Source organism: Lentinula edodes, assembly GCF_021015755.1.
Source record: "Lentinula edodes strain Le(Bin) 0899 ss11 chromosome Unknown C8R40scaffold_23, whole genome shotgun sequence".
Classification (NCBI taxonomy): domain Eukaryota; kingdom Fungi; phylum Basidiomycota; class Agaricomycetes; order Agaricales; family Omphalotaceae; genus Lentinula; species Lentinula edodes.
Genome location: NW_025764329.1, coordinates 122,724 through 141,003, shown reverse-complemented (window position 1 = coordinate 141,003; position 18,280 = coordinate 122,724). Strand labels below are relative to the sequence as shown.

Genomic DNA, 18,280 nt, shown 5'->3' with positions numbered 1-18,280 from the left:
CCTGCACACCACGCACAAACTAATCAAGAATGGAGGACCAAGCACAAGTAATTAGTCTGACTTGTGTGCATTAGGAAAAGTCAGACTTTGATATTTTTGGACACGATTCAATTGAAGGGGAATCAGTGCGTGCTTTGAGCTCGAAATGCGTTGTTTACTGATTGATCATAACCAGGTGCTTCGTGAAGGACAATGATTGCGCTATATAGTCAATTTGTAGAAGAGTTACGTGCTTCAGAATACGGTCTTTCGAATGATTTAGCGCGTTCCGCGTGCCAAAGCTCCTGTCCTGGCTCCTGATGCCCCTCAATTGGCAGAGCGCCGCTATTTACCTCGGAATCGGAATAAGCCTCACTATCGAAGACTGCTGTTTCGCTCCTTCTGAAGATTCCTGCGACAGTTGGCATAGTGTGTTTTTCGTTCCTGACCTCTTTGTCTCCACTTGGCCTTCACATCGGAGGACACTAATCCACCGATTCCTACCTATGAACTCCCTATCTGCCAATGCGACTGATAGCCAATCCACTCTTCGGCAATTATGTACTTCTTGTTCACCCAGTTTTGGAGCTCATAGGCTCGAATGACTCTCATCCAACTTGTCTGGAAAAACAGGTTGGTGCAGGCTGCCAGTTGGAATCAAGATGTAGGTGCGTTCCATCTTTCTGTGTATCATATCGTCATAGAGCTCTTTTTTTGGAACGGATTCTCCCTCGGCCATCCGAGGCCTGACAGCAACACGTTTTTTAGAAGCAGGCCGAATCGATGGACCAATCACAAAGGACAAACGGACCACTACGGACACGGCCAAACTCTGCCTTTTCGCTCTAGAATCTTCCCAAGATAACCCAGAAGAACTTTAAAAAAACCTCGCGTGTGTAAATCGGCGAATCGTGGCTTTGGGTGATGTCCATGCAGCGCAGCCTTGTCATTCCTTCCTTCCTTTCCTTCTTGCAAGTGCCATACCACTCGGAGGCGAGTAGTCAGGTCAACGATACTTTTCGCCACTGTCCACGGTGTCTCAATTCACGATGGCTCTGGTTATAGGGCTCCTTGTCCTCTCTTCACTTTTCTCTCTTCCTAGCGTCGTTCACGCCTCGCCATACAACGAACAACTTATCCAATACAACCTCAACCTTAATAAAACCGCTACCTCACCACTCGACTACTACACCAACCGCACAAATACTACATACACTCCATCTCCATCTAACTGGCGTTCTCTCCCAATATACACCGTTCTCCTCGATAAATTTGCCAACGGAGAACCGTCCAACGATGACTTTTTCAAGACGCCGTATGAATCCGATTGGAGAGAGACGCAGTTGCGGTTTGGCGGTGATCTGAAGGGAATGGGTGATGATCGAATGTTGGATTATCTGCAGGGAATGGGTGTTCGGGTGATCTACGTTGCTGGGACAATTTTCTTGAACGAGATTTGGGAGGCAGATGGTTGGTTGGGATCTTTTGTTGCCGTGATTCGAACGATTCATTCTATCTCACAGGTTATTCTCCGTTGGATTTTTCCGTGCTCGACCCGCATTGGGGTACATGGGATGAGTGGGTAGAAACAATCGATAAGATCCACGCTAGAGGAATGTATTTCATGGCAGATTTCACGGTCGGAACTATGAGTGATTTGATTGGGTTCAAAGGGTGTGTATAGTTCAATTCCACTCCCCGTACACGTTCGTTCGTTCGCCACACCCGTCCAACTCGTTTTCAATTATTTGTCCGTGATCCGCTACTGACTCTTCATTTGACTCCCCAGATTCCTCAATACAACTGCGCCCTTTTCATTATCCGAGTACGACGCCGAATATTTGAAACCTGGCTACATACCTTGGAATTTCACGGATTATAAAGATTTTCAAGTCCGTTTTCTCTTTCTTTTCTCCTCACCCTCGTCCTCATTTCCTTCACACTTAGATCTCGAACGATCGTAACACATCCTGCGTCCTCCCCCAATTCTGGAACGACGATGGCACCCTCATCGTCAACATAACCTCTAATGGGTGCCTCGAATCTGACTTTGACCATTACGGCTCCATTGAAGCTTTCGGTGTGTTCCCTGACTGGCAGCGCCAGCTGTCGAAATTCGCTGGAGTCCAGGACCGATTGAGGGAATGGAAGCCGGGAATGATAGACAAGTTGAAAATGTTTAGCTGTATGGTTATACAGGCATTGGATATAGATGCAATTAGAGTGGATAAATCGTTGCAGGTGACATTGGAGGCACTGGCAGAGTGGAGTAATGCGACAAGGGAGTGTGCGATTGGTGTCGGGAAGGAAAATTTCTATATCGCGGGTGGGTAGTCTTTGCATCCTTAGTTTTGTTCAGAACTTCTGCTAACCATCGATGTTGATTTGGTGATTTAGGTGAAGTCACAGGAGGCGATACCTTTGGCGCATTGTACCTCGGTCGCGGCCGTACGCCGAGCATGCGTCCCGACTCTATCGCTACAGCAGCCAACGTCACTTCATCTGACGCCCAGTATTTCCTTCGTCCAGAGGGTTACAACGCTCTCGATGGATGTGCTTTCCACTACTCCATCTATCGTTCCTTGACGTCGTTTCTCGGCATGGATGGTAACCTCCAAGACGCGTACGACCTTTCTTCGGACTCTTTTATCACAGCCTGGAACGAGATGTTCGTTAACGACGATTTCATCAACTCCAACACTGGTGTGATTGACCCACGGCATATGTTTGGCACAAGTAACTTCGACGTGTTTAGATGGCCTAGTCTGAGCGATGGTGCGAGGAGAGGGATGTTAGGCGCGTTTGTTACAGGGATGCTCATGCCGGGAGTTGTTATGGTACGTTGTGCCATGAATCCGACCTTCAGTATCACTCCGGTTTTGACCTGATTTCTTGTATTTCTAGTATTACTACGGAGAAGAACAAGATTTCTATACATACGACTCCACGGCGAACAATTATCTCTATGGGTAAGTGTTATACTCATCCGACAAAGTTTGACGATTTGGTACAATAACTGACCCATTTTCCTCTCAGCCGTCAAGCAATGGTCTCCTCCCGTGCCTGGCTCAACCACGGCTGCTATCACCTCGGTTCTCAACAATATTTCAACATGCCTCTCTCCCGCTCTCTCCTCGGCTGCTCCGATCCTTCCGTCTCCCTCGACCACTTCGATCCTACCGCTCCCACTCGTCATCTCTTCACTCAATTTAATTTCCTTCGTAGTACCTACACCGCGCTTCAAGACGGGTTTACTTTAACACAGTTGGGTAATTGGACATATGAGATTCAAAGGCCTGGATCAGGAGGTGTGAGTACGGAGATGGGGTTATGGAGTATTTCAAGGGAAGGAATGCAGAACGTGCAAGTACTCAATGGGACACACAATGGAACTGTCTGGATGTTCATGACGAATGAGAACGTCACGAAGAGTTATGACTTCAATTGCTCGACGAATCCGGATTGGATCAAAGCTCCGTACCCTGTTGAACCTGGGAACTCCACAGGTGCTGTAGTACGGAATTTGCTCTACCCGTTCGAGAACTACACTCTTCAGGCCTCGCTCTCGCCGTACTTTAACGATGGCAACGCTCCATATTTCGGATGTTTAGAAAGCATCACGATGGACCCGTATGGATTCAAGGTTCTGGTGGTGGATAGTGATTGGGTAGGGGCACCGCCGGTGTTGACATTGTTCACTCCTGGGCATGATGCGAGACTTCTTTCAGCGTCATCTAGTTCGAACGGGTTGGATAATGTGGATATATCGCTCGGGTTCAACTTGGATATGGACTGCGACAGTGTGACGAACTCTATAACCTTGAATATGTCCACCTCAGGACATGGGTCAGCTCCTTTGATTGGAAATGTCAGCTGCTTGTCGGTTAGTCCTTTTAATTCAACAGGCCTGTCGGGTGTGCCTCAAACAGCCTGGGTCTGGAATGCTACTTTGACGAATTTCCCGGACGGGCTGTTGACGATTACGGTAGCCAATCCGACATCAGCTGTAGGAATTGAAACTGGGGTAAGCTCACTGCGTTCCCAGCCCACAAGCAAGAAATTTCATTCAGTTTCTTTTCGCTTACATAGGCAACAGACCATCTCATCCTTAGAAAAGGCCAATCAGGAAACGTCATGGTCTTCCCAGACAGTGATTACAACAACTCTGCCTTAACATTTGCTGACAATGAATACAAGTACACCCACTCTGCATTTGGCGCTGACCAATTTCGGTATTCGATGGATTTTGGGCAGACGTGGACGAATTGGACTGAATGGGAGGATTTGACGAGTCTGAATACCTCATTCTTCGCGGGCTCGAACATGTTCTGGGATGGGGTTCATGTTATGATTCAATGTACGTATTTCTTGCTTTTATGTCGGCATAACACCAAGGATGACTTCATTGTTTTTCTTCGACTGTTAAGATTGGAGCCAAGCTACGATGACTACTGAAAACGTTGTTCAAGCTGACGCGGGAGGATATACCGGTCCGCCTCGACGAGTTCCTCAGTTCCTCGCTCGAGGAGATTTCAATGAATGGGGAAATAATCAAGGGGTCGATAGCCAATTCACCCTAAATACGGCTTCCTCTTCGTCCCTGAGTACGGGTAGCAGTGGCAACTTATGGGAGCTAAAGATAATGGCTGCTTGGCCTACATTTGTCCAGTTGAATGTCTGGGGATTCGACGTAGCAGACTATTACTACGGCGATACAGATGGCGATGGAGTCCTAGACCGTCTTCCTCCCAATACCGAGGCACCAAATTATGTCAACATGTCCGCCCCGCCGTATCCGTACCTCTCTTGGTCTATTCTCGTAGATGACACCACTATGCGATGGACCCTTCAGCCAAGAGGTCGTTCAGCAATCAGTATGGTCGTCTACAGCCTCTTGGTGTCTGTCCCTTTGATCACTGCAACTCTTGCGGTGCTGATCTTCATGATCGCCTTCTATGGCGTGGAGCACAATAAGTATGGCGTTGCATTAAAATCCAAGTATCTTCCTGTCTTCTGGGATCGCAAGGCCCAGACGGTCACCGATCTCAATAGCGAATTGGGTTTAGTTGATGAGAAGCTGGTGAATGCCGCTCATGACAAGAAAGGTAAACATCTTGCTATAGGCTGGCCGGAGGACACAAACAAGACACGCAGGACGGTTCTAATTGCGACGCTCGAATACGAAATCATCGACTGGAAGCTCAAAGTCAAGATCGGCGGGCTAGGCGTGATGTCTAGTTTGATGGGAAAAGCCATGACCGACGTTGACCTGATCTGGGTCGTTCCCAAGGTCAAAGACTTGGAATATCCCGCAGGCGACCCTGACGATCCTATCGAGGTCGTCATCTTCAATGAAACCTATCTCGTCGACGTCGAGGTCCACGTCTTTGACCATATCACCTACGTGATCATCGACTCCCCTGTATTTCGGGCTCAGACAAAGGCGGATCCGTATCCATCACGGATGGATGATCTTAGCTCTGCGATTTTTTATTCCACATGGAACCAAGCCATCGCAGCGACTATCCGTCGGTACCCTCATATTGACATCTACCATATCAACGACTATCATGGTGCTTTGGCACCCATCTACCTCCTACCCAAAGTTTTTCCTGTTTGTCTGTCTCTGCATAATGCAGAGTTTCAAGGCTTATGGCCGTTAAGGACGAAGGAGGAGATGAGGGAGGTTTGCTCAGCTTTCAATATCTCCAAAAAACATTGTGTCAAATATGTTCAATTCGGAAACACTTTTAATCTGCTACACGCCGCTGCAGAGTTTGTAAGCTTGCATCAAAAAAGCGTGGGTGTTGCAGGAGTGTCAGATAAATATGGAAAGAGGAGCTGGGCTAGATATCCCGCACTGTGGACTCTTAAACATGTCGACTCTTTACCCAATCCTGACCCTACCGATATTGCTGCGTTGGATGAGAAACCAATCAAATCAAAAGGGGTGAAAGTCGATAGGATAGCGGAGAAGGCCCGCCCGGAGTCGAAGAGACAGGCACAAGAGTGGGCAGGGATTGAGCAAAATCCCAACTCGAATCTTTTTGTGTTTGTTGGACGATGGTCGAAGCAAAAGGGTGTTGATTTGATTGCAGATGTTATGCCTGGATTGTGAGGTTGCTTTATTTCTTTTTTAAGCAAAGGTCTGACTGGAGCTTTTTAGACTAGAAAAAGATGAATCTATCCAACTCATTACAGTCGGTCCCGTCATTGACCTTTATGGACGACTCGCTGCGGAAAAGTTATCACGGTTAATGGAAATGTATCCTGGCCGTGTGTACTCGAAGCCTGAATTTACAGCGCTCCCGCCATATCTGTTTAGCGGAGCCGATTTTGCACTGATTCCTTCCAGAGATGAGCCTTTTGGATTGGTCGCAGTTGAATTTGGACGAAAGGGTGCACTAGGTGTGGGTAGTAGGCTTGGTGGATTGGGATTGATGCCTGGATGGGTGAGTGAGACCGAGGTAGCATGTGATATTGTATGCTCACAGCTTCCACCTTAGTGGTTCCCTGTTGAATCGAGCTCAACTTCGCATATGTTGTCACAACTCACGAAAACTATCAAGATGGCTTTGAAGTCAACCGAAGAAGAGCGTGCTTTCCTTCGTGCCCGGTCTGCAATTCAACGGTTTCCCGTAGTAGAATGGCGCCAACGTATCGAAGACTTTCACCGTAGGAGTATCATAATAAGTCGGGAACTTGCTAGAGCGAACGCATGGAGACCAAGCGATGGTTACGCATTTTACGAAGCCGCAAATGACCCGAACGAATGGGATCCAGAACTGGAGGTTTATCACACAGGCCCTAGATCAGGAATCAGTAGTCGCAATTCAAGCGCCAGGGTCTCGGTGGAGGCCTTGGTCCCCATCACAAACACCAACGAACCTCTACATCTTCATCCTCCCTCTGAATCCCACCAGGACAGTGAAAGCAACCGTAACTCTTACATATCTGATCCCGGAGATGAGCTTCATGCCGCTCTAGACGGGGTTTCTGAGGCTCAACAATCTACAGACTATGAAAACTTTCTGGAACGAGTCAATCGAATGGTTGCACGGGACCGTCGAAGAGTACCTGATCCTTTCCTTGACGGAAGTAGTACGAGGATACGGCTTGGAGGACACTCCCGCACAGAATCTTCGGAGTCGATAGCATCCATCGTCGAGACCAAATCGGATTCTCCCTTGAATAAGGCTATCGCTTCGGTGGGTTCAACTTCTGTAACAACTGGAATGACACTTACCATTGTCAACAGTTCACTGATGCCGACGGTGGGGTTACTGCAGAGTTTGTCACCCGTTTAGGAAATCTCAATGCCAAGAATTCCGAGCATGGACTTTCAATCGAGAAATACTTGATCAAAAGCGAAGAAGCATTTTTCGACAAAGTGCGGCGCAAGAGATTGTCTAGCGCCAGTGCGAGTATCAAGTCCAAACGCTCCTCGTTCTGGGGAAGCAGTGACTCATTGAGTGCATCTTCTTTACCAAGCAGTAAGTTCAACGAATGACCATAGTTTGCGAATTGCTGAAACTACAATATAGCTCCTGCCGAGGCCATCCCGTTCAATGAATCTATGGCGCTTCAGAAGACTCCTCCTGAAATCCCGATGAATCGTCTCCAAATTGCCCTTTCTCGCGAGATCAAAGGATGGCCCCTCTATACTCTAGTCATTGCTCTTGGCCAGGTCCGTAAAGTCTTGACAATTATTTTCGAATTATTTTGAGGAATATTTCAATTTAGATGCTGAGTGCTACAAGCTTCCAGATGACCCTTCTTACCGGACGAAATTGGCAAAGCAACACTCAACTTTACATCATTGGGAGTATTTTCCTCGTTGCTTCAACAGTCTGGTATCCGCTCTGTCGTCTTAAACCTACACGTTACGCTCTCTCTCTACCCTGGATTTTCTTCGGAATCGCGTTTTTCCTGATAGGATTACCTTCCGTCAGTGGTTCTTTGCACAGTGCTCATGCAATGCTATCAAACATCGCGACGTGGTGCTATGCTGTGGCGTCAGCGGCAGGGTTCTTGTTCTTTGCACTAAATTTTGGAGAGGAAGCAGTATGTGATTCTATCTTCAATATATTTACTCTCGTTTATTCTTGACTGTCGAAAGGGTGCTGCGACGGAGATTTGGGTACTCCGGGCTTGTATAGTCCAAGGTTCGCAACAAATCTGGGTAGCTGCCCTCTGGTACTGGGGATACACATTGAATAATGAGTCTGCATCATACACCCCGCCGTGGTGGCTGACTGTCATCGTTTGGCCGTTGTCATTCATGAGTTTTTCTTTCGGTTTCATTCTGTTCCATGGTCTTCCAGGTAAACAATTCAGAAGTACTAGTAATGGGTAACTGATTACTTGTAAACTTTGTCAGAATACTATCGTCAAACTCCTCCTAAAGTATCACACTTCCTTACAACATTATTTCGTCGAAAGCTTGTAATCTGGTTCCTTGTTTCGGAAGTGCTGCGCGATTATTGGTTGAGTGGAGTGCGTACAATAGTTTTTGTTTCAAAAAATGTTTACTGACTTCGTTGCACGCAGCCGTATGGTTTGAATTGGACGTATCTCTGGAATGTGAACATGCCAAAACTGCATATTTTCTTACTTATCTTGGCATTCTTTGTTGGCGTATGGGCAGTTATGCTTGCAGTGCTGAGTCATTTTAGCAAGACACATACGTGGCTGCTCCCAGTGTTTGCAGTTGGTCTAGGTGCTCCGAGATGGTGTCAGGTACGGTTATCAACCATCTGGACTATATCAGCTCAACCCTGTTTTTGGCATAGATGCTTTGGGGAACATCGTCGCTGGCGACTTACGTCCCATGGGGTGGAAATGCTGGCCCGTATCTTGGCGTTGGTTTATGGTTGTGGCTTGGTGTCCTTGATGCCGTTCAAGGTGTTGGTCTCGGAATGATCCTACTTCAAACCCTTTCCCGACTACACGTCACCGCAACACTCGCGTTCTCTCAGATTATTGGATCTGCGGTGGTCATGATAGCTCGTGCCACTTCACCGGACGGAGTGGGACCTGGACCTGTCTTTCCAAACCTTGGAACATGGAATCCTGCTACGGACGGCTTGAAGGGATCACCTATAGTAGAACCTTTGTTCTGGGTTGCGCTGGGATGTCAACTCATCATTGTTGCTGGCTACTTTTGGTTTTATCGTCGGGAAGAGCTTGGTACGTGTCCTCCAATCCAGCTTTAGCTCTAATACTGATTGCGCTGACAGCACGACCTTGATATACCAAATCTGTATAGTGTGTTATTTCATCTTGAATTGGACTGAGAACTCTGCATCAGACTTTCATGACTTTGGATTGTGTTTACATTATATCTTGTGTTGATGTCTTGGACTTGTGTATGATTTATTAGATCTTATAACTCTTACTTTTTGTTTTCGTGATGTGTACTGACTGGAACACAAAATGTTGCACGGGGCTTGACCACAGTACAACGTTCGTCCCCCAGGTGAGTTGGTGTTCAATCACGATGGTGTGATTTCATTGTAATTGAATAAATATTTTTCGTCCCTCAGTCGACGCTTCCCTTTCCCCAGCTCCCCAAAAATCCACTTTACGTTAGACTACAAAATGAACCACCTTGGTACTACATTATGCATGCATAGTGGGCAGTGCCGCGGCAACAAGTTGTTTATGGAAAATTTTGGAAAAGTCATGGCGAACGGGCGGAGGAGTCCTAGTCGAATAGTGCGGACGCAAACTCTTAGATTCAAGGCCGTGAAATACTCTTCTGGCGCGCGTTACGGATCTGGGTACGTAGGCGGTCTAAAAACCCTCGCCTTGCCTCCGGAACGGGATATACTCTTAGAGTCTGAACAAAAAAAAATTACAATGAAACCTTGGAGTAACAGAGCGCACATACACTGCCTTCAGAGGTATAGACAGGTTCTCCACTTTTGACGAGAGCAACCTGACCCTTTCCTTCTTGGTCAACCAGGCCCTTGCACCCTGCGAGACAATTTGCAAAATTGCCGCTGACGTAGAAAGCCGTTACACCGTCCGCCAACGAGCCTTCGTCTTCCATCTTGCTCGGAATAAATGTTAGTTGGAGAGCAGCGAGGCGGGTTGACGGCCATTGCTCTCTTTCTTTCAGCATTGCTTGTATTAGTATCGCTATAGCGTTTTGGCCACTCTCGTCTAATCCATTTGCGTGTAAGATGAGGGGAAAGTCATTCGTGGAGGACTGCTGATATTTTTAATGAGATGGATGTCTATAAATGAAGACTTACATATGGGGTGGGTATGGGGTATACGGCGGAGAGAAGAAAACAAACAAGGGAGACGCAGGAAAAGATGAAGCGCATTCGCGTTATAACCAGTTTATTCCGACAATGAACAGAGCCCAAGAGAACGGTTCTTCTGACCAGCAAAAGAACAAAGAGAAATTGGGGCAAACCTGACCAGCAGTAATTATGAGGGCTAATGAGGGATTTTAGAGTCTTGCAGGGTCATTCCCTTTTTTACTTATAGGTACTGGCCTCTCTGCTCCTATCTGAGCCTATGTTCTGATGGAAAACGGGGGGGCGAGATCAACAGGGATCCGGACTGGTCCAATGTTGTTCACAGGTCCGATGGAGCAACCATAGAGAAGTGGTATACATACGTTGATATCGGCTCACAGATTCGCTAGGATCACTCTACATACATACTCTATATAGCTATCCATCTGAGCTCAGCCTCGTTAGACTAAATAAACAAGGGCCCTAGCTTTCTATATAAAGAAACGGAAGTCGCGAAAAGACGGAGGCTGGTATGTTTGTCATTCTTCTCGTTCAGGGAAGTTGAGTCTTACAGATGATTTTGGAAGAACGCGCGCGAACCGGTGAATAGACATTGATCCAACAGAGCAACCTCCAGTCCAAAACACTAGACTGAGAGCAGAGCAACTTCATCGCAGGGGTGCCTTTTCCTCTGGCAGCTCCTATATGAATACTTTCATCCATTGTTCAATATCATTCACATTCAAGCAGGAAAAGGTAAGGTGTGTATGCATCAACTCTCGCCCTTCTGCACCGCCTTTCTTTGCTCCACCTAATTCTCCAATAGCCACCTGGAGCCACTCTGATTCCTTTCCTTTCCTCCTTCTGATCACACCTGTCACCAGCTCAAGACGACGGCGATAGGACATTCTCGCAGCAGACCTCTTTCCAGGTCCTCTTAGAGAATGTTTCCCCTGAGTCGGATGAGTGTCGGATGATATTTTTATTGAGTGGGCATTATGTACAGCAAGTGATAACACACAAACTCACTACAAGAGATGTACTGCTATCACAAGCTTCTATTTTCTAATGCTCGCACTTCTCAATCTTGGCTGGGGAGTGTCATCAGTACAATTTGAGGAAGGTCCAGTAGAATCACACGCTGAATGTGTTCCTGCTAGTGTAACAAATACATAGACGAACATTCCAGAGGTCACTGCGACAGTAGCACACACCACCGTTTTCAATCCTCAATCACTCGCTGCCGCTATGCAAAACGGGAGGCACACCCGGCACTAAAGGTTGTGCGTCGTGAAGGATGTCGTGTCCCCGGGGGACAATTAGTCAATATTATTTGTAGAAAATTTGGAATAACTGCATAACCATAAACTATAGCAAATTATTTGAGTATTATATGAACTTTTCGGCATCCCAAAATCAGTAAATTTTTGAGAAAAATCTCTGGATAATGTACTCATTTTGGAGGTCACAAAACGCACTTATCGGTGTCAGATTCCTATATACCATTTACCAGAGCTTAGAGGATTGAGCATATCTAAGACTATTCCGGAAATTAAATGACATGAGTAACGCATATGAAGTACTGGGGAGTGAAGGGAGAAATCAAGAGCAAAAAAAGAGAAGCAAGAACTCAAACCAGTAAATATCGTATAGCAGTCCAAAATCATCCGTCTTCACTCTAACAAAAGGCGAATCAAGAACGATAAATCGTATTCGGTCTCAAGGTCGGCGAATGCGGAGGAGAAAACGACTGGGGGAAATAAGTCATCGTCGACGGCGATGCCAATGATCCAGGTAAATACAATGGAATCGTCGGAATCAGCTCAAACACATGCTGCGCCACCGCTCTTGACTTCATTCCTCCACCATACCCGTTCCTGACCGACGCATCAGCAGCATTCATCACTGCGTGTACCCGAGCCTCTTGCACAATGTGCTCATCGGAGTCATTGGGACCAGATGGAGTTTGGGGAGCAGGGATGTTGACGCCGCGTCCGTCCCAGAGACAACGAACATCGTGTCCGGGTATGATTTGAGCTAAACGACCGGTTTGAACGTGCCGGACTTCAATAAAGCGGGTGTCGAAGAGGAGAATGTACGGTGGGTGAAGAGCGACCCGTTCGGCAGTACCTTCCCACTCGATGGAACCGGTGTGACGGCTGGGATCACCATGTTTATTGACGTATAGACCAAATTCTAGGCCACAAGGTGAGTAAACGTAGTCTCAGGTAATCAACAGATACACACCGGTGTAGCACAACAGGAATTCCTCATCCGTCGATCTGAACATCCCCAAGGGCTTGCAACTCTCCCATCTCTTTGCAAGCGGTGCATGCCGAGGATCTTCTCTTTGAGGAATGGTCACACTTTGAAGGCTACACGAAGATATGAGCTCATCTAGCTTTTGAGAATAAGTTGGCAGTCACTCACTCCATCAAATCCATGATTTCAAAACCTTTAGCACACAGAATCGCAATCTTCACTTTCAGGAAAATCAGATCGTACGATTCTGAGGGGAGGAAAAACTCTCGGTAAGCTCTAAACCAATCCGACTTGGCTTGTCTGAAGCCGAATCTTGACCCCATGAGACCTTGTGGAGCTTTAGACCGTTCGTTGATTCTTTCAACAACAGGTTCGACAACGTGAAAAATACTGTCAAGCTAGAAAAGATATACGATGATCAGAGATGTGAACGAAATGAGATAGGGAATAATGATTCACCCCTTTCTTCTTCATGTAGATGACCAGCGTCCGGCCATGCAACGTCCCAACACTGAAAAAATACACGTCCTTGTTTCCGCTGAGCTTTTGGGGAGTCTGGGAAGAATGCGAGCTTGATGGCGACGATGGCACGAGAGCTTCGATGTGGTATGCAAAGAGGGACTATAGGGTAGTGGAGTCGTTTTATAGTTGAACTAAAAGAGTTGGAAGAAACATACCTTGTCAGCTAATACCAAGAAAATACCGAAGTCCTCTAGCATTGCACATTGTGTGACCATCTTGAGATGTAGGACCCGACGCATTGCTGTATGATCAATCAGGAACGTTGTCGCAGGATGTAAGGTGCTAAGCGTCTTACATCTTGAATCATGCCTAAATCCAATCCACACGCCCTCCGCACACCCAATCGCCACTAGCCCTCTTCCGTCTGGGGTATTGAACGGCACCGAGCAAGTAACTTTGCCTGTGAATGCATTTTCATAGCTAGGCCCTAAACCTCCTCCAGCCGCGCCACGCTCTCCGCGGTCAGCACCCAAACCCATGCTCGGGACCAAAAACGTGTCAGAGCTCAAAGTTTCAATCTCAAACACTTTGTTGCTTTCCTGCACGACCTTTCTCAACCCAACAGCTTCTTCAAGTTTTTCCTTCCACTCTGATCGAGCGGAAGCAGATTCGGCGTACAAGATGTAATTCCCACCCATTCGGCCATTGTGGTGGATGGTGCAAGGATAGACAGAGCGAGAATCTGTGCGTGACGTATCGCCTGGGGGAGGTGCAGAGGTTCCAGGTCCGGCGGTGGACGTTGAGGAGGAGAGACCAGAGGCGCCAGTAGAAGAGGAAGTAGTTAGAGGTGAGGGCGAGGTGTCACTTGTGTTGTGTCGTTCGCCACCGCGGAGGTTACGAAGAAGACCGGCACCTCGTTGAGTTGGTGGATCAGTGAAGTTGACAAGTGTAAGGAGATCGAGAGGAATTGGACGGCGGTTCACGAAATATTTAGTAATGTCATCTTTTGCGCGGGCTTTGGTCATGACAACTACAGAAAAAATTAAGTTTCGAAGAAAGCTTGGAAAACGGGACTCACGATAATTGTCAAACAGTAACACGAAAAGTTCACTCCAACCACTCCATTCCAATCCACCATCCGGCTGACGAAGCAAACGCCCTGTATGAATGAGGGAGCGATTCTTGTCCAGAAGATCCATATCCTGCGAACGAAAAAAAAACTATTGATAAATTGGAAGATCCTCAGAAAATCAGACTCACGATCCATTCCCCTGGCTTGAACACGATATTACTATTGTAGCTCCACAACTCTACTTTCTGCTTTGCACTGACAACGCCAGGTTCTGTATCTTTTCCTATCGCCTTTATCACGTCCAGTACCTGGGGTATTTCTATCCGGTCTTCGTGCCCTTCTGGAGTCTCATCCAAAATGCCCTTGAGCAACAGCTCGTATCGGAGTAGACGGGGAATCGGTCGGTTGATAAAGTTCTTCATGTCAAGACGATGGGCGTCGGGATGACGAACACATTGCTGTTGAAAAAGATACACAGGATCAAATTATATCAGGACAATTTCAACCACCAAGAGCATGACTGACATCGACGAACGCCTTAAACGCTGGATTATTCGCCATCTCGTCATCAATCCTGTACGCTGCAATCGGGTAATTCGGGATATATTCCATATAAGCTTCACGGAAGTTGAGCGCTGCATCAAACACAGCTGCTGTGACAGATCTGCAACGGAAGGGGAAGGGAAAAAGACAGGCGTTCAGACAACATCAGTCAGTGGATACCAACTTACCTGATGACAGGAAACTCTTCCGTCTGCACTTCATGAAACTTCTCTACTAGCCTCTGATGATGCGCATGCAGTTCAGCGAAATTATGAAAGACGTCCGTAATGAATGACTCGAGACGATCTCGAGGAATAATAGGTGGATCCGCTTCTCGTAGTGGCCGGATATACATCTACATGGAGAGGACTTAGAATTTCATCATCGAATCAGTTGACCGAAGAAACCTCGACTCACAATAGCGATGTTCTCCAGATCTTTGGCATACGCCATCTCTCCTTTGATCAACTCGAATATAATGCTTTGCCTCTTGCACTCCCGCCTCTCTAATGACTCTCTACTCTCTTTACTAACCAAATCATGCCACTCCCATTTTCCAGGAATGCCTCGACCCATAGCTTGTTGGAATGTTCGGAGTTGCGCGACCTAGGGAAAGAGGGAGCGAAAGACAAGAATCATCATTATGAGTTCGTTGAATTCATTACACAAACGCCGTCAGTGATGCAGAGCAAGGACAATTGGGTTAAACAACTCACGGTTTGTAGTCCACCCAACGCCTCAATAGCTTCTTGCAAAAACTCCGCATCGGGGTTCCCTTCCGCCGTCTCGTTTAGGATCGCCGTTAAGAGCACCGGGTACTTTTGCAAATGCTCTGATGGTCTAGTAAGATAATGCTTGAGATCGAGGCGAGGAGCAGCATTAGAACTGCTTGAGTTCAAGTTGCCTGTCGGGGATGTGACAGAAGGACCGGAAGGGTTCACAGCTACTGTTGGCATTACCCCTGAAGTTTCGGGCGAAGATGACGATGACGACGAATCTCCGTATACGGACGAAGAAGAGTCAGAAGAAGAACCGTATGGTAAGGATGAAGAGGGATAAACGGAAGTAGATACAACCGGCTGTGAATTAGCAGAGCTTGAGTTTGAGTTGGATGTAAGCTGCTGAGCTTGTCGAGCAGCTTGTTCCACCCATGTTCTCCATTCGCCGTTTGACTCATATTCTTCCCTCAGCCTCCGCTCAGCCTGTGGCCAACCACCGATATAGGTGGGATATGCGACGCGGAAGAGCTCAGTAGCAGCTTCGAGAAATATATCGCCAATACGTTGGATGATCGGGGACTACACAAAGACAGACACGTCAAAGAAAAGTTCGATGAATGAAATAAAAGAAACGGAGCAGAGTGACTTGCCTGTTCTCGTTGTCGAACATACAAGATTTCGAGTAAACGCCTATTCGTTTCTCGAAGATCCAAAATATTGTTGAACACCACATCGATGAAAGAAAACAATGCTTCACGATCTTCACTCCCACTCCCATTTTGCACGTTTCCGTTCGGATATCCTCCCCCATTGACCCCATTACCAATCGCATACGGATGAATACCGTTCGACCCATTCGACCCATAGGTCGAGTTCAAAGCATTCAACTGGGTGAGCTGTGGATTCGAAATCGAAGTAGGAGATGAGGAAGCCGGTCCTCCTGGACGAGATTTTATTACAGGAGGATTGGATTCCCGTAATGGCCGGATGAAAACAGCCTCGATGGTATCGAGATCGGCGAGGAATTGTTCTTCTTTAGAGATTAGCTTGTGGATGATGCTGAAGAGAAAGTAATTGATCAATCGATGATTGTTGGGAGAGAAAACAGTAGAAGGTGAATGATGAGCGATATCAAATGGCTCGAATGCACTGAGAACGACTACTCACGTCTGTCGATTGACCTCACTCTCCGGGAGATTCACTAAGACCTCGCTTGGGACGCTGTTGATCCATTCTTCGCCTCTGTCGCGCACTTTTGATATCGTGGAGGAAGATAAACGGGGATCGGAAGCCACGAGTGAGCCTCCTCCGCGGGAGAGAGAGTTAGTTGAAGGTCCAAGGATGGAGTCTCCCTGCGTTAGAGTATAAGTATATGTTTGGATAAGGAGGAATGAGAATGAAGGGTTATCCCGAATGAAATGATCAGGGTATAGTCGAGTTTATGATGGAACGACGAAAAAAAATTCACCTTCCTAGGGCATCTTGGGCTGTAACAGGTCATTCCCTCCATGCAATCCGGCGAGTAACATTTCGTCAGTGCAGTAATGATCCCAGTAGGTAGTTCTGTGAGTTCGGATGGTGATGAAGGTTGAGCGGAGGATGAACCTGAGACAGGATAGAGGTAGTGAGTGAAATGAACAAAAGTGTACGACGACAAGCAACTCACCAGCACCTCCGTCCAAATCATCTAGAAACATGTAAACATCCTCAACACCATCTTGCAAGACCCTTCCACCCCATTCGACTTCGTAAAAGAATAGTTGACTATGTAGGGATCTTGCTACCTGGTTTACCAACACAAACGAACCGCGTAAGAAACGAAGACAAAATAGAGTGAGTACACATAATGCTACGTAAAGAAGATAGAGCACCTGTAACGCAGCCCGTCTGTCAGAAGTGGATACACCATGGTTGATGAGAAGTTCTCGTTGTATCAGGGACTGGATGGTAGACTTGAAAGCACGCAATTTATTAGAATACATCAAGAATATACATTATCAGTGATACTCACCACTATATCTTTCCCAGTAAACCCACCGGGATACGGTATACTTCCCTTCACATGTGTTCCTCTTGGTACTTTATCCTTCAGCTGTACCGCAATATGCGATAACAAGCTGAAGTTCACGTAACGCGAGGCAAAGGATGATGATGATGAGGAAGCATCATCGTCAATGTACCCTTCATACTCATCATAAGTATGCGGTGAGGTGAACTGTTCGTATTGTTCGTACGATTGAGGCGAAGCGAAGCCCAGATGTGACGGCCCAGCATGAATTTCATCTTCCCAAGAGTGTTCGTCGATGTTATTATGGCGAAGCGTCGCAGAAGAGCTCCCACCAGCGACAGGTGTATGATTACCCCCAGTACCATATGGATCTTCACTGCTTGCGTATCCCGATGAATAGATTGCTGCTGATCCCGAGTCTAAACCGGCGGAACTGAATTCGATTCCAGCAGAATTTAACCCAGCACTCAACGGCGAGCCCGAAGTCAGTCCCAATCCGTTTCCAAGACCCAACGGAGGAGGAGGAGGAACTAATCCACCGGAATTAAGCGGTACCCCAGGAACCGATTCGAAATAACCCGCCGGAGAAATATTCGAGGATGCTGGGCTTGTTGCACTGGAAGCTCCTGGAGCAGTAGGGAGCTGACGTCCTCGTGCTGATAATGGCGAATCCAGAGTGGGAGTGCTCCGTCCGTCGGAACCTGAGGCCACCGAATTTCGAAATATAGAGGCTGCTGCGGAATGAGCTGGGACTGAGGCAGATGATAGGGAGGGAGGAATCGTTGCTGAAGGTGGACCATGAGCACCGGGAGGCAAAGGCAGAGGACGTGAGCTCCTCGGAGTAGGTGGATACGCTATAGATGAACCTGGAAGCGAGGGAGGTCGGGGTACGGATGACGGAGTTGCGGATCCATTTGTAGCCATAGAAATCGAGTTTGCTGATGAATAGGATGTTGTTGAAGTCGGAGAAGCAAGGTACGAGCTG

The 18,280-nt window shown here is 47.2% G+C and overlaps 3 protein-coding genes across 3 annotated transcripts; 1 reads left to right on the top strand and 2 right to left on the bottom strand.

Annotated features, from left to right (window-relative positions):
* Window positions 1-1,028: 1,028 nt before the first annotated feature.
* C8R40DRAFT_1171873 (glycoside hydrolase family 13 and glycosyltransferase family 5 protein) lies at window positions 1,029-9,229 on the top strand (the record flags this gene model as incomplete). The annotated part of the gene is made up of 19 exons (XM_046231781.1): window positions 1,029-1,449; window positions 1,503-1,653; window positions 1,769-1,871; window positions 1,927-2,305; window positions 2,377-2,816; window positions 2,884-2,948; window positions 3,016-4,003; window positions 4,069-4,336; window positions 4,407-6,093; window positions 6,146-6,431; window positions 6,486-7,187; window positions 7,238-7,472; window positions 7,524-7,666; window positions 7,723-8,043; window positions 8,099-8,303; window positions 8,360-8,475; window positions 8,530-8,718; window positions 8,772-9,168; window positions 9,219-9,229. 19 exons carry the CDS (start codon window positions 1,029-1,031, stop codon window positions 9,227-9,229), a joined length of 7,107 nt encoding a protein of 2,368 aa, XP_046085045.1.
* A 489-nt stretch (window positions 9,230-9,718) lies between these two features.
* On the bottom strand, window positions 9,719-10,105 carry C8R40DRAFT_1171872 (uncharacterized protein; the record flags this gene model as incomplete). The annotated part of the gene is made up of 2 exons (XM_046231780.1): window positions 9,719-9,820; window positions 9,872-10,105. 2 exons carry the CDS (start codon window positions 10,103-10,105, stop codon window positions 9,719-9,721), a joined length of 336 nt encoding a protein of 111 aa, XP_046085044.1.
* Window positions 10,106-11,558: 1,453 nt separating this feature from the next.
* C8R40DRAFT_337994 (CNH domain-containing protein) lies at window positions 11,559-17,948 on the bottom strand. Its single transcript, XM_046234764.1, has 20 exons — window positions 17,522-17,948; window positions 17,299-17,468; window positions 17,159-17,239; window positions 16,954-17,071; window positions 16,756-16,892; window positions 16,455-16,639; window positions 15,938-16,346; window positions 15,285-15,866; window positions 14,986-15,174; window positions 14,757-14,923; window positions 14,551-14,689; window positions 14,286-14,483; window positions 14,214-14,228; window positions 14,032-14,155; window positions 13,309-13,983; window positions 13,169-13,254; window positions 12,951-13,112; window positions 12,660-12,889; window positions 12,477-12,604; window positions 11,559-12,425 (listed from the first exon to the last, which is right to left on the bottom strand). The coding sequence occupies exons 1-20, from the start codon at window positions 17,658-17,660 to the stop codon at window positions 11,923-11,925; spliced, it is 4,437 nt and encodes a 1,478-aa protein (XP_046085043.1). The 5' UTR covers window positions 17,661-17,948; the 3' UTR covers window positions 11,559-11,922.
* Between the last annotated feature and the right edge of the window lie 332 nt (window positions 17,949-18,280).